The sequence below is a fragment of the Neoarius graeffei genome, chromosome 7 (genome assembly GCF_027579695.1).
Source record: "Neoarius graeffei isolate fNeoGra1 chromosome 7, fNeoGra1.pri, whole genome shotgun sequence".
In the NCBI taxonomy this organism is placed as follows: Eukaryota; Metazoa; Chordata; class Actinopteri; order Siluriformes; family Ariidae; genus Neoarius; species Neoarius graeffei.
In genome coordinates, this window is record NC_083575.1 from 81568728 (window position 1) to 81594335 (window position 25608).

The 25608-nt window shown below is 41.5% G+C and overlaps 1 protein-coding gene across 1 annotated transcript in view; it reads right to left on the minus strand.

Annotated features, from left to right (window-relative positions):
- Window positions 1-19156, minus strand: part of zgc:154142 (uncharacterized protein LOC555481 homolog) — a gene marked incomplete at its 3' end in the record, with an annotated part of 96487 nt that extends 77331 nt beyond the window's left edge. Inside the window, 4 exon segments of the mRNA XM_060925023.1 lie at window positions 3125-3202; window positions 3204-3243; window positions 10193-10303; window positions 19047-19156. Of these exon segments, the coding sequence (XP_060781006.1) occupies window positions 3125-3202; window positions 3204-3243; window positions 10193-10303; window positions 19047-19156 (339 nt within the window).
- Between the last annotated feature and the right edge of the window lie 6452 nt (window positions 19157-25608).

Sequence of the window (25608 nt, forward strand, 5' to 3'; positions counted from 1 at the left end):
GGGGGCGTTTTACCCCACAGACTACACTTTTACAAAAAAGGGTCTTACTTTCAAAATGTGATTCAACTTTCTATACCTAATGTATTTTTTTAACGTACTGACTTGTCTACTCATACCACATACACAGCTGTGATATCTGACGAAATAGCAGCTATCTAAATACAGTTTTACTGATATCTGAAAATTATATCACTTACCATGAAATTTGATTTCTCTCTGCTGCATTGCTGATATGCGATCCACAGTGGATATTTGTATATCCCTGTTGTCAAGCCAGTCCATAGCAACAATAGAAATGTAACTTTGTGCCATCTGGTGGTTATTTTGGGTAAAACAGGCCGGGGGCGTATTACCCCACAGGGGCGTATTACCCCACTCTACTCTACTGTCCTGAAAACATTAAAATCGAGTTATCCATTGAGATTTTTTTTTGTTTGTTGTCTCCAGGCTGTGAAGAGTTTAGAGCTGCTCACTCATTGGTTAGGACTCCATTGCCGGGACAGAAGGCCATGGCAGTGTATGTTTATGTAGGAAGTGACAGATGAATTAACAAATCAGATTTTGATTTATAGTAGGAGGGACCAAAAATATAGCATCCTAGGCCTCCTCGAAGGCCAATGTGAGCTTAACTGTGAGTCTTTCATCAGTAGTGTTAGCGAATGCTAATAAAGCAGTCAAGCCAGTGCGATCAAGAGCAAGTAGCACAGGCTAACGACCAAGAAACTAAGATTTCTGTCTCCAGACTCTTCTTTCATGCACAGTCACCACAGTATTTTTCACTCATACTTAAGTATTCATTCCCCTGTGTCACAACGGAGCGACCTGGAAGTCTGCCGCTAATCCCGTGCAAAATCCTTTGCTCTGTTTTTTTTTTTGGTGTCTGGCTAAGCCTGAGCTGAAGTCCCAGCTCTAATAGTAACAGTTCGCCACTGATTTTAACAGTCCGTGATTGGTGTGTCTAAAAGGGCATTTAAACTTAGCAGAGCCCATCCCTCTCCAAACTTGCTCAATGGACAATTTAGAGTAGCTGGTTAGCCTAACTGCATGTCTCTAGACTGTGGAGGAAACCCACGCGGACACGGGGAGAACATGCAAACTCCACACAGAAAGGCCCCTCGTCAGCCATGAGGCTCGAACCCAGAACCTTCTTGCTGTGAGGCAACAGTGCTAACCAATACACCACTGTGCTGCCCCAGCATATGTAGCAAAAAAGCTAACATGGAGGAGGTTGAGTTTGAAGTTGTGTTACTGTTTGTTTCTTTGTTTATTTTTTTCAAATCCAACATTAATGTTAATCAAGCTTTTGAAACGAGTTGCATGCACCTGACTTCACACATTGCCTTGGACCATTTTGGCTACAGGCAATGCTCCATCTCGAGTCATGAGCCAAGAAATATTTGATTTGATTAGAAGTCGAGAAAGGGTGCATGGTGGTGTAGTGGTTAGCGCTGTCGCCTCACAGCAAGAAGGTCTGGGTTCGAGCCCCGTGGCCGGTGAGGGCCTTTCTGTGCGGAGTTTGCATGTTCTCCCCGTGGCCGCATGGGTTTCCTCCGGGTGCTCCGGTTTCCCCCACAGTCCAAAGACATGCAGGTTAGGTTAACTGGTGACTCTAAATTGACCGTGAGTGTGAATGGTTGTCTGTGTCTATGTGTCAGCCCTGTGATGACCTGGCGACTTGTCCAGGGTGTACCCCACCTCTTGCCCAGAGTCAGCTGGGATAGGCTGCAACTTGCCTGCGACCCTGTAGAACAGGATAAAGCGGCTAGAGATAATGAGATGAGAAGTCGAGAAAAAAACAAAATAACGGGAATGCTGCTATAGAAAAGTAATCAACAGTGGGATGGTGTAATGTGAAGCAAAGTCACTGTTTCCACCCCAAACATTTACTATTTTCCTATAAGACCAGGTCTTGAATTGTTTTCCTCTTATAGCACAGCAATTTGCTAAAGGTTACAAGTTTAATTTATTAAAGAATGACACGTTTTTACTTTGAAATCCATCCACATCTACATTTAATGTAGTGTAATATCCACAAAAGAAGCTAAATGGATAGCTATAAACCCTCTCCAGTCTTGTTTCTTTTTCTTTCTCTTAAATTTAGTAATAAAAAAGGTTTATCATTCTACCAAGTTTGGACATGTCACCAGATCATCGCAGGGCTGACACATAGAGACAAACAACCATTCACACTCACGGTCAATTTAGAGCCACCAATTAGCCTAACCTGCATGTCTTTGGGGGAAACCGGAGCACCCGGAGGAAACCCATGCAGACATGGGGAGAACATGCAAACCCCGCACAGAAAGGCCCTCATTGGCCACTGGGCTCGAACCCAGGACCTTCTTGCTGTGAGGCGACAGTGCTAACCACTACGCCACCGTGCTGCCCAAGACTCCTTCCATGAAGCATAAACAAACCTGTCCTCATTGAAAACTTCACCATATCAACAATTACACACTTTTTCTATCCATTTATGTGGAACGTCTTTCATATAAGACCCTGTGTTTCTAAGTCTTTCCTATAGAAACAACAGCATATTAAAACAAGTGCATGAATATTAACCTGTGTTTTGCCTCCCAGCTGGCACTACTTTCAAAGCTGCTGTTAAATAAAATTAATCAACACCTTCTGACCAATAAGAATTGAGAATTCAACAGTGGTGTGTTATAATAGAAACGCGATACTTAAAATATAGTCAGACCACATGACAGGGCTTTAACATTATATAGCAAGTATTATGGTAAGCATGTTTGTCTGCTTGTAAGCAGGATTGCACAAAACCTACCAACCTGATTTCCATGAAACTTGGTGGAAGGGTGTAGCATGGACCAAGGAAGAACCCATTAAATTTTAGAGCGGATCTGAGTCACGTGATGATTCCACGGAATGAGTTTCATTTTCAATAATGTTGCGAGATCTGAGCTCTCTGAGAGCCTTTCTCATTTTTAACATTATTTGTTGTCTATTTTTTAAGAATAAGATCTAAAAGGTTCCTGATAAATGTGTTCATAAAAGTGTTGAACATTCGTAAACAGTTTACACCAACACCATGAGTGTTTGTGTTACTCCAATATTAATTATTTTTACAGCCACAAAGATGTAGAGGGGAAAAAAACAGATGTACGGTAAATAAGTGAATATGAAACAAATTATCTAAACATATCTGGTACACCCCAACATTCTCATAGTTCTTCTCTGGAAAAACCTGGGGTCATCAGCTCCCCATACTCGCCCTGTAGAACACTATCAGTTTAGTTCCTAGCATACCTAGACGGAGGAGAAGAGAGTGGTTCAGAAAGTCGGTCAGCTGGATGACACCCTGGAGATATCGAGCTCTAAATGTACTCATGCTGTCAGATCCTGACTCACTTCTAATGCTGTGGTGCCCCTCACCCCCTGGATCTGCCTGATCCATCCTGATGCTTTACTTCTGCCCTTCTGATTCATTTTCTGCTCTTGGTGCCACATGGATACCCTGAAGTTTTGCATTCTCCAAAATTGGACTCCCTCTTGCTGATAATGCAGATTTATATCTCATACCAAGCAACACATTTGGTACTATTTGTCTTTACTCTTCTACACCTGTACTGTAAACTGTAATGATTACAGTACATCCGGAATCTTGGAGTCACTTTTGACAGCAACCTCATCTTTGAATGCCATATCAATCTAACCATCAGAACAACCTTTTTACATTTAAAAAACATAGCACATCTTCGATCTTCACTTTCCTTTTCTGCTGCTGAAACTGTGATCCATGCTTTCATCACATCCCAACTGGACTACTGCAACAGCATCTTCTATGGTGCATCATCCAAAGTCCTCAGTAAACTCCAATACATCCAGAACTCCACTGCATGCTTACTTACTCACTCCCGCTCCTGTGATCACATCACCCCTGTCCTCCAAAACTCCACTGGCTGCCTGTACCACAATGGACTCAATTCAAAATTCTTCTCTTCACCTACAAAGCCCTCCATAAGCAGGCCTCCTCCTATCTCACCAACCTGCTCCACCGTCATTCCTCCTGCACCCTCTGTTCTTCTCATGCTAAACTCCTAACCATACCCCTCAGGACCAAACACCGGACTTGGGGCGACAGAGCCTTCTCCATTGCTTCCCCTTCCCTCTGGAACTCGTTCCCCAAACACATCCGTGACTGCATCGACCTGTCCAGTTTCAAATCATTTTTAAAAGCTCACATCTTCAGAACTGCATACAATCTATAATACATTTTAAATAATAATATAAATTGTTTGTTTCTTTGTTTTTTGTTGTAAACAATGTTATGGGAAAATGGCTTGACCAATCTTCATGAAACTTTCAGGATAGACGGGCATTGGTCTCAAATAGAACCCCCAACATTTTGGGGGTCATCCAGTCAAGGTCAAAGTTTTTGTGGCTACTGCTTCGTATAGAGGCAGCAGCCACTATAGATAGTTTTCACATGACGTCACAGAGTCGGGGATTCCCTAGTGGCGGCCATCTTGCGGGTCAAGCTTACCGTACGGGTGACTGAGCACACATTGTAACGCGCGAGTACAAAGTCTTCAAAAGAACCCAAGCAGGCTATTTAAAGCTAGCAATGGTGCACACCTGTTGTATTCATGGCTGTCGTAATAGGTCAGATGATGAAGTCAAGTGGAGCTTTTATGGAATTCCCACTGTACGGGAGCACGAAGGCGAGCAAACAAAGAAACTCAGCATACAAAGGAGAAATCTATGGCTTGCGAGAATCAACCACAAGGATTATCAGCCTTCCAAACACAGCAAAGTCTGCTCCGATCATTTTACAAGTGGTAAGTTGTTTAAATAAACAATCAATTGTGTTTAAGTTTGTTTTTGGAAACCAAAACATCATGTGAACAATCTCTGGAGAATGCCTAACTGGAACTGCTGAGTGTATGTTTACATTGTAATGTACACTTAATATCGCTCGTTTGTCACGTTTCTATTTGACACTTGTCACTTCACTCATGGAAGGGTCATTTTTGAAAAACATTTTAGGTCTATTCTGTATGATTTGATTTGTGTTTGGGATGCAAACAGCGCGCCTTTTGGTGGATGCTGCCTGAATCGTGCAGATCCTATTTTTTTTTTAGGGGGGGGGCGTTGGAGTGTCTGATTATAATTTCAAAGTAAATTCTGTATTAAAATTACTAAATAAGCAAATCTGTTACAGTCCATGAAACATAGGAAGTATAAGGATGAGAAACAGTTTAAATCGCAAAGCTGCGCACATTTGCGCAGCCCGAGCGGTGTGCAGGACTGTGCAAATGTGCGCAGCTTTGCGATTTAAACTGTTTTTTTCTCATCCTTATACTTCCTGTTTCATGGACTGTAACGGATTTGCTTATTTAGTAATTTTAATACAGAATTTACTTTGAAATTATAATCAGACAGTCCAACGCCCCCCCCCAAAAAAATAGGATCTGCACGATTCAGCTGTGAAAAAGGCGGCATCCGCCAAAAGGCGCACTGTAGAATATATAAAGTTGTATATATCAGACAGCCTTTAAAGTTTGATGAAGTCAGTTTCAGGCTTTGGAGCAGGCTTTGGCAGTTTCAGGCTTTGGAGCAGGCTTTGGCAGTTTCAGGCTTTGGCAGCCCTGCATAGTCACTTGAAAATGCATCTTTGTCCACTTCGTGGGGTCAATTCCCCCAATCAAGGCCAGTTTGGCTGCATACCATTGTCGTGAGATGTCGTCTAATGTTTCTATATATTTCTGTTCGCTTGATTTTGCCGACATTGATCTTTATTTTAGAAAACTGACTATATAACTTCATAAATTCGTCCGAGATAACGTAGCCGGTAATGGCGATGGTCCGTTTTGTTTGACCCACAAGATGGCGGCTGGAGGGCGTTCCCCGGAATGCCGTGACGTCAGTGAAAACTATCTATTGCTGTAAGAATGTATGAGTGTAACAATCATGCAGTATGGGGTGTTCTGATTGACTGAGAGCAGTACGGTGTGTTCTGATTGGCTGAGAGCAGTAAGCAGTACAGTGTGCTCTGATTGGCTGACAGCAGCAGAGAATCAGAATCAGAACCATATTTATTGGCCAAGTATGTTCACACACAAGGTCAAAATCATTTTTTCACGACATCTTCCTTCATATTCATCATAAGTGCTACCGGGCGAGGTTTGATTGGTCCAGCCGTTTTCCTGTAACATCATTAACAAGCAAACAAACAGACAAAGAAACCTGACCAAAAACAATACCTCACTCCCTGATGGACTCCAGGTATTGTTTTTGGTCGGGTTTCTTTGTTTGTTTTTTAAATGATGTTACAGGAAAACAGCTGGACCAATCTACACAAAACTTTCAGGATAGATGGGCATTGGTCTCAAATAGAACTTCCAAAATTTTGGACGTCATCCGGTCAAGATCAAGATTTTTATGGCTACTGCTTCATATAGAGGCACTAGCCACTATGTCATCATGCTGAAAGAACGTAAGAGTGTAACAATCAGGCAGTAGGGTGTGAGAACAGTATGGTGTGTTCTGATTGGCTGAGAGCAGTATGGTGTGTTCTGATTGGCTGAGAGCAGCAGAGAATCAGAATCAGAACCTTGTTTATTGGCCAAGTATGTTCACACACAAGGTCAAAATCAAGGTCAAGGATACCAAAAAGGTCAATTTTTTTTTTTTTTGCGATATCTTCCTTCATATTTATCATAAGTGCTACCGGGCGAGGTTTGTTTTGCCTGGCAACACTTGTTATTATTATTATCTCATCTCATTATCTCTAGCCGCTTTATCCTGTTCTACAGGGTCGCAGGCAAGCTGGAGCCTATCCCAGCTGACTACGGGCGAAAGGCGGGGTACACCCTGGACAAGTCACCAGGTCATCACAGGGCTGACACATAGACACAGACAACCATTCACATTCACACCTACGGTCAATTTAGAATCACCAGTTAACCTAACCTGCATGTCTTTGGACTGTGGGGGAAACCGGAGCACCCGGAGGAAACCCACGCGGACACGGGGAGAACATGCAAACTCTGCACAGAAAGGCCCTCATTGGCTGCTGGGCTCAAACCCAGACCTTCTTGCTGTGAGGTGACAGCGCTAACCACTACACCACCGTGCTGCTCCCTATTATTATTATTATTATTATTATTATTATTATTATTATTATTAAATGCATTATTAATAATCCCATGATGGGGTCCTTTCTGAGTCAAGGTTTGTTCCTCGTGTTGTCTCAGGAAGTATTTTTCTCATCTCTGGTTTCTTCATTAGGAATTTAAAGCTACATCCAGAAACCTTCCTGTGAGAGTGATGATTACTTAAAGTGCTATAAAAATAAAAACGAATTGAGCTGAGATTTTATGAATCCTATTTCCCTTCTGCGTCACTGATGCAGCTGCTTGTTTTCTAGGTCAAATGCACAGAGGCACACATCACACTCCTTCAATCCTCATGCTGAGCAGAGTACAATTATTTAATCCTCATTATCGCTCAAATCAATCAGGTGCGCTGATACAGTAGGTTCAAAATAACTCCAGCCCTGGGGACATAACGGGGTCTTGAAGATGGTGATGAATATGGCTGCCATGTCCCCAGCTCCCAAACAATGTCATTTTTACCTCTATTTGTTTTTTGTATGTATATTTTGTGTTTTATTTTACCTTTACCTCTATCCATTGTTATTTAACTATCTGGCCTGAGTTTCCCAAAAGCATCGCAGCACAAAGATCATCGTTAAATGGTAGAGTGAGCAGCTCAATGAACACTCTCTCTCCTAGTTAAGATGCTCTTAGCGTTAAGAGGCTTTTGGGAAACCCACCACTGCTTTGTTGGAGAGCTTCAGCTTAGGAATTTCACTCATGTTTTATCCTTGAGTGAACTGAAATATGACAATAAATCAAAATCTAACTTTAAATCAAATGAGTTGTTATCATTTCTGATTAACAACTTGATAAAATATGTAGTAGAAGACAAAGCTGGACCATATATATGAGCAATAGGGCCCTATAAGGGTAAATAGCACTGTTATAAATATATTGGATATTACAGACTGCGTTTTAAAAAAATAATAATTTACAGTTATTCCACTCAATCTTGTCGTACATGAGCTGATAGCTACAGTGGTGCTTGAAAGTTTGTGAACCCTTTAGAATTTTCTATATTTCTGCATAAATATGACCTAAAACATCATCAGATTTTCACACAAGTCCTAAAAGTAGATAAAGAGAACCCAGTTAAACAAATGAGACAAAAATATTATACTTGGTCATTTATTTGTTGAGAAAAATGATCCAATATTACATACCTGTGAGTGGCAAAAGTATGTGAACCTCTAGGATTAGCAGTTAATTTGAAGATGAAATTAGAGTCAGGTGTTTTCAATCAATGGGACGACAATCAGGTGTGAGTGGGCACCCTGTTTTATTTAAAGAACAGGGATCTATCAAAGTCTGATCTTCACAACACGTGTTTGTGGAAGTGTATCATGGCACGAACAAAGGAGATTTCTGAGGACCTCAGAAAAAGCGTTGTTGATGCTCAACAGCCTGGAAAAGGTTACAAAACCATCTCTAAAGAGTTTGGACTTCACCGATCCACAGTCAGACAGATTGTGTACAAATGGAGGAAAGTCAAGACCACTGTTACCCTCCCCAGGAGTGGTCGACCAACAAAGATCACTCCAAGAGCCAGGCGTGTAATAGTCAGCAAGGTCACAAAGGACCCCTGGGTAACTTCTGAGCAACTGAAGGCCTCTCTCACATTGGCTGATGTTAATGTTCATGAGTCCACCATCAGGAGAACACTGAACAACAATGGTGTGCATGGCAGGGTTGCAAGGAGAAAGCCACTGCTCTCCAAAAAGAACATTACTGCTCGTCTGAAGTTTGCTGAAGATCATGTGGACAAGCCAGAAGGCTATTGGAAAAATGTTTTGTGGATGGATGAGACCAAAATAGAACTTTTTGGTTTAAATGAGAAGCGTTATGTTTGTAGAAAGGAAAACACTGCATTCCAGTTTAAGAACCTTATCCCATCTGTGAAACATGGTGGTGGTAGTATCATGGTTTGGGCCTGTTTTGCTGCATCTGGACCAGGACGGCTTGCCATCATTGATGGAACAATGAATTCTGAATTATACCAGTGAATTCTAAAGGAAAATATCAGGACATCTGTCCATGAACTGAATCTCAAGAGAAGGTGGGTCATGCAGCAAGACAATGACCCTAAGCACACAAGTCGTTCTACCAAAGAATGGTTAAATAAAAATAAAGTTAATGTTTTGGAATGGCCAAGTCAAAGTCCTGACCTTAATCCAATCGAAATGTTGTGGAAGGACCTGAAGCGAGCAGTTCATGTGAGGAAACCCACCAACATCCCAGAGTTGAAGCTGTTCTGTACGGAGGAATGGGCTAAAATTCCTCCAAGCCGGTGTGCAGGACTGATCAACAGTTACCGCAAACGTTTAGCTGCAGTTATTGCTGCACAAGGGGGTCACACCAGATACTGAAAGCAAAGGTTCACATACTTTTGCCACTCACAGATATGTAATATTGGATCATTTTCCTCAATAAATAAATGACCAAGTATAATATTTTTGTCTCATTTGTTTAATTGGGTTCTTTTTATCTACTTTTAGGACTTGTGTGAAAATCTGATGTTGTTTTAGGTCATGTTTATGCAGAAATATAGAAAATTCTAAAGGGTTCACAAACTTTCAAGCACCACTGTATAAGCCATGTATGACAAGATTGAATGGAATAACTGTTTTATTCTATCCACATTCGCTGGATTTTGAGAAACAAAGCATTTTTTTTGCAACTTTGATAAATAAAAACTTTATACAAAACGTCCGACAAAATCATTTCCGCTTAGAATGTAAACAAACCGGCGAAATGACAGCAGCGATTTGTGAAAAATGCGATGATAATAATAATTCTTGAAAAAAAAGATACGTTCTTACCATCAAATACTTTCATTCCATATTTTGTTGCCTTTTCTTTTGTATTTTTGGGGGTTTTGTTTTTGAGTAGGAGTTTTATTTCGTCCTCGGTTGGTTGAGCAACACGCTCTGCCATTTTGTTTTTCTCTACTCACGGTATATGAACTGATATCCTAATAGTAGAGTAACTAATCAGAGCAGGCTATTGCTCATATCTAGTGACTGTGGATAGAATAATTATCATTATCCATGTTAGTGTCCACGGTACAGTACACAACTTTGAATCCTTTGTCTATTTATCTGTCGTTTGTAACATAACGCACCATCAGACTGCTTCCCAGTGACACTATCAGCTTAGGCTTGGAATAAACGCAGAATGTCCCTGCAAAAAAAAAAAAAAAGGGCGGATCCATGTTAACGCATATAAATATGGTTATATAATAAACATTCTGTATTAATAAGCACCAAATTGAATTTAGTCATTGCTTCAGAGTGCATTTGTGCCTTTGAATTTTTCTAATCTTTTGGGGAAAGAGAAAGAACAAATCTGGGGTGAAAAATTATCAGACATGTTGCATTGTGACTCATTGAACAATTTAATTTGACGTACTGCAACTACGTTAAAATGAAATCCCACTCCTGTAAATCTGAAAGTTTCAGCAGGATGACTCAGTCTTCCTTAAGTTGCAGAGGACGGAATAGACTCCAGTTTAGTTAGGATGGATGTTTTAATGTGGAACATTCCATCTGACCCAGAATCCTAAGTGGTTTGTGGTGGGAGACTAATTTCGGGCATGACATGAAAGTGCAATCTTCTTAGCTTTGGAGTCAAGAGGACTGCAGCTGCAGGGCTGGGAGAAGTGTGTGTTTGTGCATATGTGTGTGTTGGGGGGGGGGGGGAGTTGGAGAGGCTTCTAAGTTGGTCAGAGACTGCAATCAATATTTTATAAGTTATCAGTATGAAGTAGTGGGGGCTCACTGGTTAAGGTTTTGGGTTGCTGATAAGAAGACTGGGGGTTCAACACCCAGCTGCCACTGTTGGGCCCTTCAGCAAGGCCGTTTGCCCTCTCAGGTCCAGGGGGTCCTGTAACATATCTGACCCTACCTTCTGACCTCTTCTTCTGACGAACATACTGGGAGATGTGAAGAAAAGACTTTCACTGTGCTGTAATGTATATGTGACAAATAAAGGCTTCTTCTTCTTCCGTAAAGTCAGTGTAGCTGATACACTGTATTTGTATAAGTGCGATGGTCTGAGAAAACCTGTCACATGTTGCTGTAGCTGTATTCTTGCAAATATATTTTCATGCCCAAACTTAAAAGACAAAAATACAAACCCCGCCCACTGAGAAATAGTTCACCAAAACAAGGTGGAAATGTTTTACTTAAAGTGCTGATGACACGTTTTTGACATCTTTGGCGATGTTTTATAACATAAAAAGTAATTCCCGATGATCCATATATTAATTCACGAAGGCACCTATTTTACAAGTTATGATAAAAAACGCGGCTATTTGGGCAAATTTGACGGGGCTGCAGCACCCAGGAGACAAAAGAGGAGGAGGAGCTATATGACGTCAGCGAAAGAACCTTCCTCCTAACTTACCAGTTTGTTGTTGATGCAACAGGTGTTCAGTTTGTCATTATTAGTATTATTATTATACATTATATATATATATATATATATATATATATATATATATATATATATATATATATATATATATTAGTTATTATGCCTTCTCGTTGTGTTGCCGGCTTTTGCTCCAAAACCCACAAGGATGGGGTAAGTTTATTCAAGTTTCCCAGAGATCCCGAGCTGCATGCGAAGTGGGTGGAGCAAGTCAGACGCACTCGTGACAAGTGGGAGCCCTCACCAACATCCGTCCTGTGCTCTGAACACTTCGATTTGGATTGTTTTGACACCCTTCCCAGCTTAAAAGAATCTCTTGGGTGTTCAGTTCAGCACAAACGTGTGTTACTACCATCAGCAGTGCCTACACAGTGTTGCCAGATTGGGAGGTTTCCTGCCCAGTTGAGCGGTTTCAAGTGCATTTTGGTGGGTTTTGAACATATTTTGGGCTGGAAAACGTCAGCAGTATCTGGCAACACTGCCAGTATTCTGGAGGGGGTCTACTAGTAGCTATGCCGGATCCAAAGACAGTCCTCCTGTCAGAACATGTGTTGTGAAACGACATAAGATAAAGGTACGTAGAGCTATAGATTCTACATGATAATCATAAATGTAATCATAAAGTCGGCGTGATATCAGTCATGTATTTGCTTGTGAAAGCTTGCGGCTTTCATGTAACTGCCGCCTAGCAACGAGAGGCAAAGGGTAAAGAGGGTAGGCTATCATAAATTCGATTTCGGAAGAGATCAACACAATTCTAGACTCCCAGAAGAGGAAGAGCTAGCACTAGAGAGTTCACCGGCGTTTTCATGCGCCATTTCCATTGAGTAGAACCAGAGTAGAACAGCCAGTGAACTGCAGCGTGTTCTCCCGCTGACGTCACAACATGGCCGCGAGCCACGGACCCAGTTTTCTTGCGCTGTGCAATTAAAAGTTGGATATTCGCGTAACAACAGCTTCTTTTCATGTAATTATAACAGAAATCTAACATGTTTGCCATGTTGTATAGTTTATTTAAGAAATTGAATAGAGTCATGTTCGTGTCATCAGCCCTTTAAGTTTTATTCTTGCCTTGATTTTTTTTTTTTTAAATCATGTTTCATAAGGAGCCACACAGTGGATATCATGCTTTGCCGAAGTTGTTGGAAAGCTACATGCCAGAAATTAGACATAATTCTAATCAGGAGCGTCGTCAGAATGGCATAAATTAAAGGCAATATTCTCTTTTTTCACATTATAACAACTTGAAAATGCTAGAACACTAGAACTTTACTTGTGTTTGAGAGAAACCTATTTCAATTCAGGAAAGTCTATATTTTTTTTTTTTTAGAACTGTTCAGAAGTTTTAGGCACCCTATTTTTTTCATACAAACTTTGTTATAGATTTCTATTTTATGACTTCTACATTATCGGGTGGGCGGCACGGTGGTGTAGTGGTTAGCGCTGTCGCCTCACAGCAAGAAGGTCCGGGTTCAAGCCCCGTGGCCGGCGAGGGCCTTTCTGTGTGGAGTTTGCATGTTCTCCCCGTGTCCATGTGGGTTTCCTCCGGGTGCTCCAGTTTCCCCCACAGTCCAAAGACATGCAGGTTAGGTTAACTGGTGACTCTAAAGTGAGTGTGAATGGTTGTCTGTGTCTATGTGTCAGCCCTGTGATGACCTGGTGACTTGTCCAGGGTGTACCCCACCTTTCGCCCGTAGTCAGCTGGGATAGGCTCCAGCTTGCCTGCGACCCTGTAGGACAGGATAAAGTGGCTAGAGATAATGAGATGAGATGAATGAGACATTATCGAGTCAGTACAAAAACATTTCAGAGTTCCAAACCTTTGTTTATTTTCCAGCACAAAATGAGCAGTGTGTTACATAAGAGGGCACTTTTCAGATTGAAAAAGAAAACATAATGAAGGCTGCTGGGTTTTGGTGCAAAATGAAGACGCGAGTGTGACAGTCAAAGTGTCCAGAAGAACTGTGGTTGGTTCTGTAAGATGCTCAGTAAAACCTACAGCTCATTTCCTTATCAAACTGCACTCATTGGACCTCAGACTACTATTTTTTTTTTAAAGCAAAAGGGTCGTCTCACACCAAATATTGACTTTGTTTCATTTATTATGGCTTACTGCTTACTGTTTATAGTATTTTTTTAATGTTGAAATATTTCATTTCATTATTTTTAAGCCTTTGGTCTACAGTATTTCTTGACATGTGCCTAAGACTTTTACACAGTGCAATCTACAATATCGACAACATAGACGGTACACAATATGCAGACAACATGCAGGGTATTTACAGACAAGACACAATATACAAAAAAAAAAACATATAAGACAATGTACATAGAGTGCAGAGAGTGGTAGTGCAAACAAGAGTGTATGATACACCTGAACGTACACTGCCTGACTAGTGTTGGAGGAAGAGCGTATCATGTCTCATTCACATGTAAGAAACACCTAATGCCCAGGTCAGATGGCAGGCTGCGAACTAGTTTTCAACTACCTGTGATAACAAAATCGCAGGTAGACACAAGACTGGTCTTGCGTTGATGCACGACGATGCAGATAATGACTGAGTGTTGCAGAGGGTCTTTAGTAGAGGCAGGTTGATGCAAGTGGATCACGATCTGTTTGCATTTCAGCTGCAATTCACTTCCTAAAAGCGTACGGTATTCCACCGAGGTTGCTTAGTGCCATCAGAGCAATGTACACCAACACTAGAGCCCATACATGTAAACCTTTGGTCAATCAAACCTGTATAACCAACTTCCAAAATCCTTATTTCCCTTATAAAATCCTTATAAGATGCAAATTAAAATAATTTACCTAAAATTTGAATGATAATTAACAATGATATAGACCCCTTCGCAGTAAACGTCATTCATACGTAAGCGGAAATTGCGTGCGCAGCCTGGACCCAAAAAAGACTCAGAAATGCCTAGTTGTTGTGTTGTCGGGTGTCAGAATCGTAGCAGTGATGGGGTTAAAATGTTCAGAATTCCAGCAGGATCTCACCCATTCCAAAAAAATCGCCGACATCTATGACTACAAGCCATCAAACGTGTAGACTGGGATGAAAGCACCATCAAAAATGCACGGGTTTGCAGCACCCACTTCATCACAGGTAAGATCAGGCTATTTATTAAATCTTTCTTTTTTATTCTTTCTAGTCTTCGTTTATTGATGTAGCAAAATACTTTGGTAACGTTTGTCTGATTAGCTGGGTCATAGTTACACAATGTAATGAATATTGTTAGCATGTTAACTTAGCTTTGCATGCAATTTTGTTTGTAGGAGAGGTCTCGCTTGACTCAAGCAGTCCAGATTTTGTGCCATCATTATTTGTGTATGCCGAAAATCACAATTTTAAAGCAAGGATGGAAAGGTAAAATTGTGTGCCCTCACTCTAAATGCCAACTTACGTTGACTGCTCTAACCTAGCTCCCACCCTGTTCAGTTTCATTTCTGGTCTCTGCCTCTCGCTTTTTACGCAGCTCTGATTTCTCTTAGCTGCACTCTTTACACTATCATTCCTTTCATGCCATTATCTCCTGCAAATTGCTGTTTAGTGTTGGTATTTGCTGTTGTAGCTAAAGCCACATTGCCATCACATCACTGGCATAATTTGATTAAAACAAAATGAATATGAATGTCCCATTGTTAATCAAGTTGTACATGCCCGCACATAACATAATCACATGCGTCTAAAGACTTGTAGGCACGAAGTTTTTCGTGGGTGTACACTGAAGTCTTGTCAATAAGGTACGAGTATATATCTGGCCATTGTATACCAGGGAACTTACTAACATCGTCCGTCCACTCTTTTATTAAATGCGGATCCGGTAGGCGATGTCCACTTGTTAGAGTTAACTTATTTATGTAGCATTCTCGATCTTGTAACGACAATTGTTTGGCTTAATCTGACAGCTCATCATGCCGGTCTATGGGCAGCGCCATTGTTTCTGAGTCCAGGCTGCGCGCACATCCTGGCAACGGTCAGTTTGTTTACAAACATGCGAAGGGGTCTATATCCCAGTTACTTTTTATTCAATATTAATAAACCTTCAGAATGAATGCAAAGCTCCAATGTTTGACAAAAACACAAAGTGTCACTCTAATGTTCTGAATTGTACTCCATGACAGCTTTTTTAGCACTCTGCACCAATACCTCACTAGGCTGCATGTCACAGCAAGTGTCTGTGTTGATCTTACACTGCAGTAGGCCAGGTCAGTGTGTCTGCATTCAGGTTCTTTCAGTCGCTATTGAAAATCGCTCAGGTGGAAATACGCTTTTCAAACAAAATGTTACTTCACGGTTGGCGGGATTCTCGCAATGCAGTGTGCGCATGATCAAAAGTGGAACGAAGTCTCGCTACCACGAGATAACGCGCGATTTCATAAGACTCTTTACTGGCTGTTTGTGCTTTCTGTGGTGTACAGTACGTTTGTAAATGTTATGCGCTCTTTTATCATCATGGGAATTGATTATAGCTCTAAATAAATATTGAAGTTTTTTTTAAAGAATCCGTATAACTTTATTTGTACGCCCGTATACTACGTTTATTGAATCAAATCCATATAAAATACGGACATTCTGTATAGGTTGACATGTATGAGAGCCAGAGTTGTCACTGCTGATGGCATTTCCGATGAGTTCAAGATCACCGTAGGCATGCTCCAAGGGGACACACTCGCTCCATTCTGGTTTGTGATGGTTCTTGACTACGCTCTCAGGAAAGCCATTGATGGGAAATAAACTGAGCTTGGTCTTACGCTCACTCCCTGAAGATCACGAAGGTACCCTCCAAAGGCGCTTACAGATCTGGACTTCGCCGATGACATTGCCTTGCTCTCTGACGACATCCTGTAAGCCCAGGAAATGCTGCTACGTGTAGAAGAAGAGTGTAATGAAGTCAGACTTTTTGTCAATGACCAGAAAACCAAAGTTATGACCTGCAATGTTCCCCTCACAGCTTCACCTAGGACAAAAACTGGAAAGCCCCTTGAGGTCGTGAGCGATTTTAAATATCTCGGCTCATGGATTGGCTCCACCAAACATGACATTAAGAGCTGAAAGGCTCTTGTGTGGAAGGCCCTTAATGACATGAGAGCTGTCTGGAAATCCACCATATCACGAGAACTCAAGATCAAGCTGTTCTGTGTAACGGTGGAATCCATACTCCTGTATGGTTGCAAATGCTGGGCCCTGAACATCTCCCTCCAGAAGTTGCTGGATGGCTCATACACCCACATGCTGCGTGTTGCCTTAAAGATCAGTTGGCAGGACCACATTACCAAACAAAGAGCTCTACGGTGACCTCCCAAGGATCTCTGACAAGGTGGCCCGGAGGAGGCTTGGCCTAGCGGGTCACTGCCTCAGGCACAACAAGCTCCCCACAAGTCAACTCATTCTGTGGGAGCCCACACATGGATCACAGTGTCCTGGTCGTCCAGTGACTACACTAGTCAATACACTCATGAGGGCCGTTGGGGCGGCCAACAATGCCGAGCTTGCCGCCTGCATGTCCAACCGCAGAGACTGGTCTTTGAGGCATGCAGCTTGGCTGAGGCTACCTTAAGTAAGTAAGTATTCACTTCCAATTGGTGCAAATAGCAGGTTGACACATGTAGAGGCAGGAGGTTGTGCAATGCTTGAGCGACCAATTGCAGGTTGAAGCAGGTAGTGGCAGCTAGACGCAGGCTAATGCAGGGGAAGACAAGTCTTTAGAGATGGCTGTGATGCATCGCAGGTACACGCAGACTGCACCTGCAAATAGTTTACAACAACCTGCGAGCAGTCTTATGGCCTTATATTTTTTAAAGGTTTTCTGTGCGCTGCATCAACCTGCATCTAGCTGCGTCTGCTTCTGACTGGTTGCGTCCTGTCATAACAGCTTAAAAACTCCGTGTCTTGCAATACATCTGACCACAATGATGGATTTGATGCAAAACGCCTGTGTTCACCTGACCGATCACAGGTTGCAACATGCGTTTTTCTGCCGTCTGACCTGGGCATAACAGTATCATAATGAATGTAAACGTATTTCTGGCTCTGTGACTGACAAATATTACAGATTTTTTTCTTTTTATTGTCCCTTTATTATTCTTGTTATTGACCGTAGCTTTAAAGGAGAACTGAAGTCATTTTTAAACTTGCTTTATTTCTTAATTAACATGTTATTCAATTACGTTTTCGGTTTTAGTAACCTTATATCGTGACTCATATTGGCAACTAACTGCAATTAAATATTATACTTATCGGCCTGTTCGGTTTTTAGCCATGTTGAATTTTGTTCGTTTGGTCCACGGCAGGCGTCGCTTATCCGCGCGATCTTCACGAGACTTGTGCAAGACGTCGAAACGTGAAGAAGTGTCAGCCAGGTGTCAGTGCCGCCATTTTGAAAACTGTTTTCCAAACGAAATATTGCACAAAAACGAGTTTAAATGACGATTCCTGCCTACTTTTTTCAAACTTTCCTGATTGCTATCAAAACAAACAAAACTTCCGGCTTGATTACGTCAGCATTCGAAAGAGGGTGCGTGCGTCTTTTGACAATGTTGGCAGATATCGGTCACTTTGATTTCTGCTGTACGTTTTACTTCCGTCCTACGATGAGCACAGGTCTCAATGAATCTTGTTTACGGCCATTGCTTTGACATATGGACTGATATATTACAGAGCATATTTTAAACACTCATGACTTACTATAGCAGTGACAAAATAGCTGTCAAAAATGCATTCCGATATTTAATAAAATGAGATAAATAGAATTTTGATAATAAAAAAATTTGCCTTCAGTTCCTCTTTAAAATGGGATGGGAAAATATTAAAATTTGAGAATTTGAAATGTATGAATAAATCCATCTACATCCAGATAGATTTCTAGAAAGCTGCTTTGGCAAAAAAAAAAAACAAAAATGAAAAATAAAACAAAAATAAATGAAGCAAAATAAAATAACATAATATTGCATGATTAAAAAAAAAATGCTTTTACCCCTGCTGAAATGGTGGAAAAATTGATCTATGAGTTAAAAAAAAAGGATTCAATTCTCTGTAATAAACTTTGTGATACTGCTGTGTTGGAGTCGTGAAGCTGCACTTGTGTGATATGTGTGGATTTGTGGAATCTCTATATTTGAATATGACTCACAATCTGAAGATTGAACTATAATCCTGAAAGACCTCAGAATGACTTCTCTTTGCAGAATAAACTTGAAATGCGCGCCCAGTATCTAAAGACTGTCATGGCCTAAAAACCATGCATTTCCCTTCAAGAGCAAAGACTGACGCACACCGAATCAAATCCTTCACTCGGCACAGAGCAGCATGTGTAAAACCCAAGCCTGAAGATGATCGATGCATGCAGGCGGGTGTTTCCAGCCTACTGATTTCCTCTCACTCCTCATCTTCATTACTGGAGAACAAAAAAGCTTTCGCTTGACTACACTCCTGCTTAAGAACATTACAGTCTAAAATAAGAAGTTAGGATATTGTGGGATTCTCAGTAATGATCCCCAGCTCATGCTGGAGTGTGAGGGCGTCTGCACTGCATGTGCCTGAGTCCTCCAGAGAGAAGTCTTGGAACCACAAAATGATCACCTGGGGATATAAACACATGCAGGTTGCTTCTTGGATGCTTCAGCTTGTTTAATTAAACAGAAGATGGATTGAGGTTGTGTTCATGTTCTCTCAGTCTGTACATTACCTGTTTTCCATATTTCTAATTAAAAATTAGACTCAGTCACTCACTCAGAAACAAAAGATGATGCATTTTCTACTAAGCAGTAATAAGTTCAAACTCAGGAGGAACGCTTTAAAGGAAAATCGAGACTTTGCAAAAGTGTCATTGGATAATTCACAGATTTTTTGATACTGAGTATTAAAGGTTTGAGCCTCAGGTCAAAATCGATATACAGAGGATGTTACACGGTTGCGTGAAGATGTGAAGTTATCTACGAGGGGTGAATATATTCACGAATGAGCGAAGAGGACAAGTGAAAATATTTTCAAAATGAGAAAATAAACTTTATATCTTCAAGCCAGTGTGTGATTTTCGTTTTATTACATAGACACATCCAAAAAAAATGCAAGTTAATCAAAAGAATTTAAATTTTGAACCGGTTTGCCATTTTGATAACACTGTAGTCAGCGGGAAAACACTGGGAGTGATGTCATCAGAGTGAAATATGTGGAATTATTATACATACAGGGCATTTTTTCGATGGAATAAAAACATGTATTCTCTTTCCTTCTAGCGGGTTTCATTCAGTTGGTTTGATAGCATGCAATATTTTTAGCGTATCGCTTATCCTACGTGTATTATGTCACTCTAGCCAATGGAGAATGAGCGCTGAATATCTCATCTCATTATCTCTAGCCGCTTTATCCTGTTCTCTAGGGTCGCAGGCAAGCTGGAGCCTATCCCAGCTGACTACGGGCGAAAGGCGGGGTACACCCTGGACAAGTCGCCAGGTCATCACAGGGCTGACACATACAGTACGTTTACATGCACATCCAAATCGAGCTGCTGTCGGTAATCAAGCAAAGGGTCCCAGCAGGGGTGCCAGAGAAATCCAATCCTACATGCACACAAGGAAATCGAGCTATTGTGTGAGGTACATTGTGCACCCGAGCCACAGGTGGCGCTACACGCCCCATCGTGTTGGTACACTTCCGGTTGTCGTCATGAAGAAGAGCTATTCAAGCGTGTAAACAAAGTTATCAGTTCCGTGTTCTCCATTGCGCGTTTTTCTCCCGTCCATGAATTTTAATATATTCAACTCCTTAAGCTGAATGAGCATGAACTCTGTCTCCTCATTGCTTCAGAAGTGCACGTTTCTGCTCGCATTTTCTCTTCTTCATTTGTTCCTCCTGACCTCTTCTGCTGCTCGCTACTACTGTTGTCATGCCGACCGAGGCTGTCGTGTTTCCCACTTGTGGTCTCGTCACTCGTCACTTCCGGAAAGGGCAGTGCTGAAGTAAGTAGCTCGACTACGTAGCTCGATAGGGTTTACATGCACTAAGTAGCTCGGCAAAAATCGCATAATCTAGGTCGTGTAGCTTGATTACGAGAAATCAAGTTCGGTTCAATTTCAGCCTAGCTAAGGTGTATCCATGGCATTTAGAACTTCGATTTCAGTCGAGCAACGACAGAAATTCGATTTTCTCTATGTGCATGTAAACGCACTGATAGACACAGACAACCATTCACACTCACATTCACGCCTACGGTCAATTTAGAGTCACCAGTTAACCTAACCTGCATGTCTTTGGACTGTGGGGGAAACTGGAGCACCCGGAGGAAACCCACGCGGACACGGGGAGAACATGCAAACTCCGCACAGAAAGGCCCTCGCCGGCCACGGGGCTCGAACCCGGACCTTCTTGCTGTGAGGTGACAGCGCTAACCACTACACCACTGTGCCGCCCATGTTAATGTATAATAATAATAATAATAATAATAATATCGGCTGGCTTTTTTTGTGGTATATCAGATATATTCCATTCAGCTACCCGTCTTCGATTCATTCAGTATCATGCTAGCTGAGTTGAATATATCTGATATACCACTCAACACCAACCAATATTATTTATATATGTCACTCAGTTCCGCAATGTATTTCAAATGAAAAACGTGAGGTTTTTTTGCATGAGAAGGTAAACGTCATATCTTCAAGCCAACGTGTGATTTTCTTTTTATTATATAGATGCGTTCACAAAGAAAAAGTACCAAAAGTTCTCAAAACAATTCATCGATTTCCTCAGGAGTGACATATAGAGATTTATGGCACGGTTTTGGTTCTCCATGTCCCGGATGTAACTCGTACAAAAAAATATGAGTGCCGTATTTCCCAGTAAAACACTCGTGTCCGTATAATATTATTGTATATATTTTATATAAACTTGTGATATAAATTAAAATCCTTTTACAAATTTGACCCTTGTGACATGGTTGAGTCCTGAGTCTGAGGGAAAGCGTGAGTAATTCCATGAATCCGCGTTCACCTGTGGGTGATTAACATTGTTCTATTTATACACTGTCTGTCTTACAGTGAGGCATGAAACAGAGCAGAGAGAGCGCCAGGGGTGCAGAGGAATGCGACTCTCTCCGACAGCCTCCTGCTGAGCTTGTGTGTACGCATTTGAAATTTGAAGTTTTTTTGTTGACATTGAATTATTCTAGTTAATATGGTCGCTGAGCCGAAAAGCTCAGACAAAAAACTTAAAATAAATGTAACACTGTTCTCTCTCTCTCTCTCTCTCATTGCCTCCTCCTGAGACCTTATTCTCTTCTCGTGTCACAACCCCTTAATATTTCGCATCACAGGCAGTTTCCTGTAGCAACACCTCTGCTACTAAGAATCTTATTTCAAGTTATAGCATCTCTTCCTACACTTTAGGCTATAAGGTCCAATAACACAACAGATGCAGCATGTAAAAAGTTTGTTCATTAGTTGGTGTCTTTATTTAACATGTTGCATGTGGTTGAATGTGTGCGCTTTCAAATTTTGAAGCCATGGCCTAATGGTTAGAGAAGCAGCTTTGGGACTAAAAGGTTGCTGGTTTGATTCCCCAGACCAGCAGAAATGGCTTAAGTGCTGTTGAGCAAGGCACCTGCTCTCCAGGCTTCTCTCTCTCTTGCTTTTCACTCCCCCCCCATCTGTCCCTCTGAGTTACATGTCGATCCTGAGATTGAGATGCTGACCTCTTCTGGTCCTCAGACCTGCCTGATCCATCCTGATGCCCTACGTCTGGCTGGGGTCTCATCACATCGCTCCTGTAGAGGACGGCCCCATATGGACAGTCAAAAGTTGCACTTGGAAGATGCTCTGGACACTTACAGCATGGGCGCCGCTGGGGGGGGGAAAGGTTAGAACAATTCTAGGGGCCCAGCACTGCCATGGGGCCTTTTAAGGGGCTGATAATATGCTTTTAATGATTTTAATAAGACTTTTGAAATAACAACAATGCAATATTCCATCTGGTAAAATGAGCTAATTGAACAAGGTTGTCTATTTCTTGAGTTCTTCAACATATTGTCATTTAACCCTCCCCCTTTTGCGAAATGATACGGTCCAGTTCTGGTAGAAGCGTGATGCGTTAAATCTGTGTGCTGATCAGTGCAACGCTACTTGCTGCTGTGTCGCGGTGCAGCAGCCAGCCAGCCAGCAGTGGAGTGCGTACAGTCTATGATCGCTAAATATGAAGAGTGGCTGTCAAAAACGTAAAGAAAGGCAGCTGAAAGCTGAGAGGGACCAGAGAGGCAGGCAACTGGTCACTCAGTTTTTCCCAAAGAAAGGTAGCTATCGCTCACGTGTGTTCAAAATATTAGCGAATGATAAATGAACAGTATGAACGTGGTTGGATTAGCCTATCAAGAGAACACTTTTACAGTTTGTACAGTGACATTTTTTCCATTTTACTAACTGAACTGACTTGTGTGATAAACAAGATGAAATATTACATTATGCTGGTGCTAATAACTAGTGCTAATAACCAGTTTCATAACTAATGGGGTGCCCTAAATATGCACAGATTCAGCCTCAGGGGGACTTCCGCCCTACCAAACCACTGAACCCCCCTTTGGAGAAGGAGGTAAGCAGCAATACAACCCATAAATGCTTTAGGATTGAAGTTTTTAATGAGCGAGCGCCATATACAGTTTGCTAGATTAAAGTGTTGCTAATAACGGACACCAGTCAAGTGTTTGACATGGTTACGTGTGTGGAATGTTCACACATTCTAAACCATTGGTTTCAAATTGAGGAGCTGGAAAAAGTGTTGGTGCCATCTACTGGTCAAACAATATAAAAGTGTAAATTAGAAAACAAGGTCAAAAACTCCTGGTCCATGGAGGGGCAACCAATAGTCTAACTCTGCTTACGCTCAAATTTCTGTCTAGACACACTTTGCTTTGAACATATTCCCTTTTTGCAGAACAGTACACACAGCTTTCTATCTAACACATAACAATCCATGGGATTTCCATAGGTATTTTGATGCTGGGTAGAAAACATTTTCTATGATTTATTAGCAGTCACATCACACATTTCACTACCAATTGTCCTAGTACAAGAAGGCATGTGGCAAAATCTTAAATTTTCATTTGTGATTGTAAATGCACCAGAATTAGTCACTGACCAGTTTTCATCTAGTCCCTGGTAGGTTAATACATAAAATGTAATAACAAAGTCACAAACTCAAGGTCCATGGGCTATCAAAAGTCAAATAATGACAATAGTGCAATTGTGACAAGGGTGGGCAAAGTTTGGGGGGCCCAAAATTCTAATCTTTCATGGGGCCCAAAATTTCTGGCAGCGCCCCTGCTTACAGTAATGCTTTTATGTTTGAGGACTACAGTTGACTTGCTAACTTTAGGACTGCGGTTATCATGAACAGTTTTGTGCTCAAGTTTCCATCAATGAACAGTTGATAACTTAAACAAAACAGATTTCATGTTAAAACTATAATGAATTTCCTGGTTACACAGTTATACTTTGTAACTATATAGGGCACAGTTATAGAAGCAAATTATTTATAATCACGCTGTCTGTTATCACCCAAATGAGGATGGGTTCCCTTTTGAATCTGGTTCCTCTCGAGGTTTCTTCCTCGTGTCATCTGAGGGAGTTTTTCCTTGCCACCGTCGCAACAAGATTGGTCATTGGGGATAGATTAGGGATAAAATTAGCTCATGTTTAAATATTAACATTTCTGTAAAGCTGCTTTGCGACAATGTCTATTGTTAAAAGTGTTATAAAAATAAACTTGACTTGACAAACTTGACTCTGGGTACATTGTATGTTACTCTGGAATGCTACTGTAAATGGCGTTAATGTAATGAATGCAAGAACATTAAAACATTGTCCTGTCAGACCTCCTTTAAGGTCTACTGTCAAACCTAATGGATACAGTTTTGACTCCTGAACATAACTCCATCAGAACCATGTCAATCAGGAATTTCTATCCAACATTAATAAGACGCAGTTTGTTGTCTGTTGAAAATATGTACTGACCTCCTTAATCCCTTTTCAGTCTCCAGACTCCTTAGATTGCTCACCCTTTTTCCCACCATTATCATAGTTGGTGGGGTAATTTCCGCTGCTGAACTCCGCCATCTTACCATTAAGCTGCACCGGTGTCTTACATCCTGAATCCAACACCACCTCTGCACACAGCCAATCAGAACACACACATGTGGCCGATGTCCACAAACTTTTGGCCATAGAGTGTATAAAATGTATAAAATGTTAGCAGGTTAAATATACACATTGGCTCATACTTCAAATTTTATCAGCATGTTCATAATTTGGTGTAACATTAACATAGCTTTAAGGTTCAAGATCAGTGTACATAAAAACTATTGAGCAAATGTACAGTGAAGCAGGGGCACCGCTAGAAATTTTGGGCCCTGTGAAAGAATATAATATTGCCCCTTCCCTCCCTCTCCCCCTTTACGTTTCTGGTAACCCAACTTCTTCATGATGGTGTCAATCTACTCATGGTTCACCATCAATTCTGCTTCTACCGTACGCAGCTAAAGTTAGTATTGGATTGGAAAGCAACAAACCTAACTGTAGTGTCATGCTCTGGCTCTGCCTACGCAAGACTGTACCATGTAATGAATAGAAGAAAGAAAGCACAACTTTATTCATCACACACTTGTGAAATTTCCTCTCTGCATTTAACCCATCTGAAGCTGTGAACACACACATGCACACACGCATTAGCAATGAGCACACACACACACCCAGAGCAGTGGGCAGCCATGCTAACAGCGCTCCGGGAGCAATCGGGAGTTCGGTGCCTCGCTCACAGGCACCCCAGCCCAAGGCCGTCCCATATTAACCCAACTGCATGTCTTTGAACTGTGGGGGAAACCGGAGCACCCGGAGGAAACCCACACAGAGAACATGCAAACTCCACACAGAAAGGCCCTTGCCGGCCGCTGGGCTCGAACCCAGAACCTTCTTGCTGTGATGTGACCGTGCTAACCACTACACCACCGTGACACCCAATAGGGAGATGGGTGAAATATAGAGACTATCTATTCTAATAATTTTGCGGAA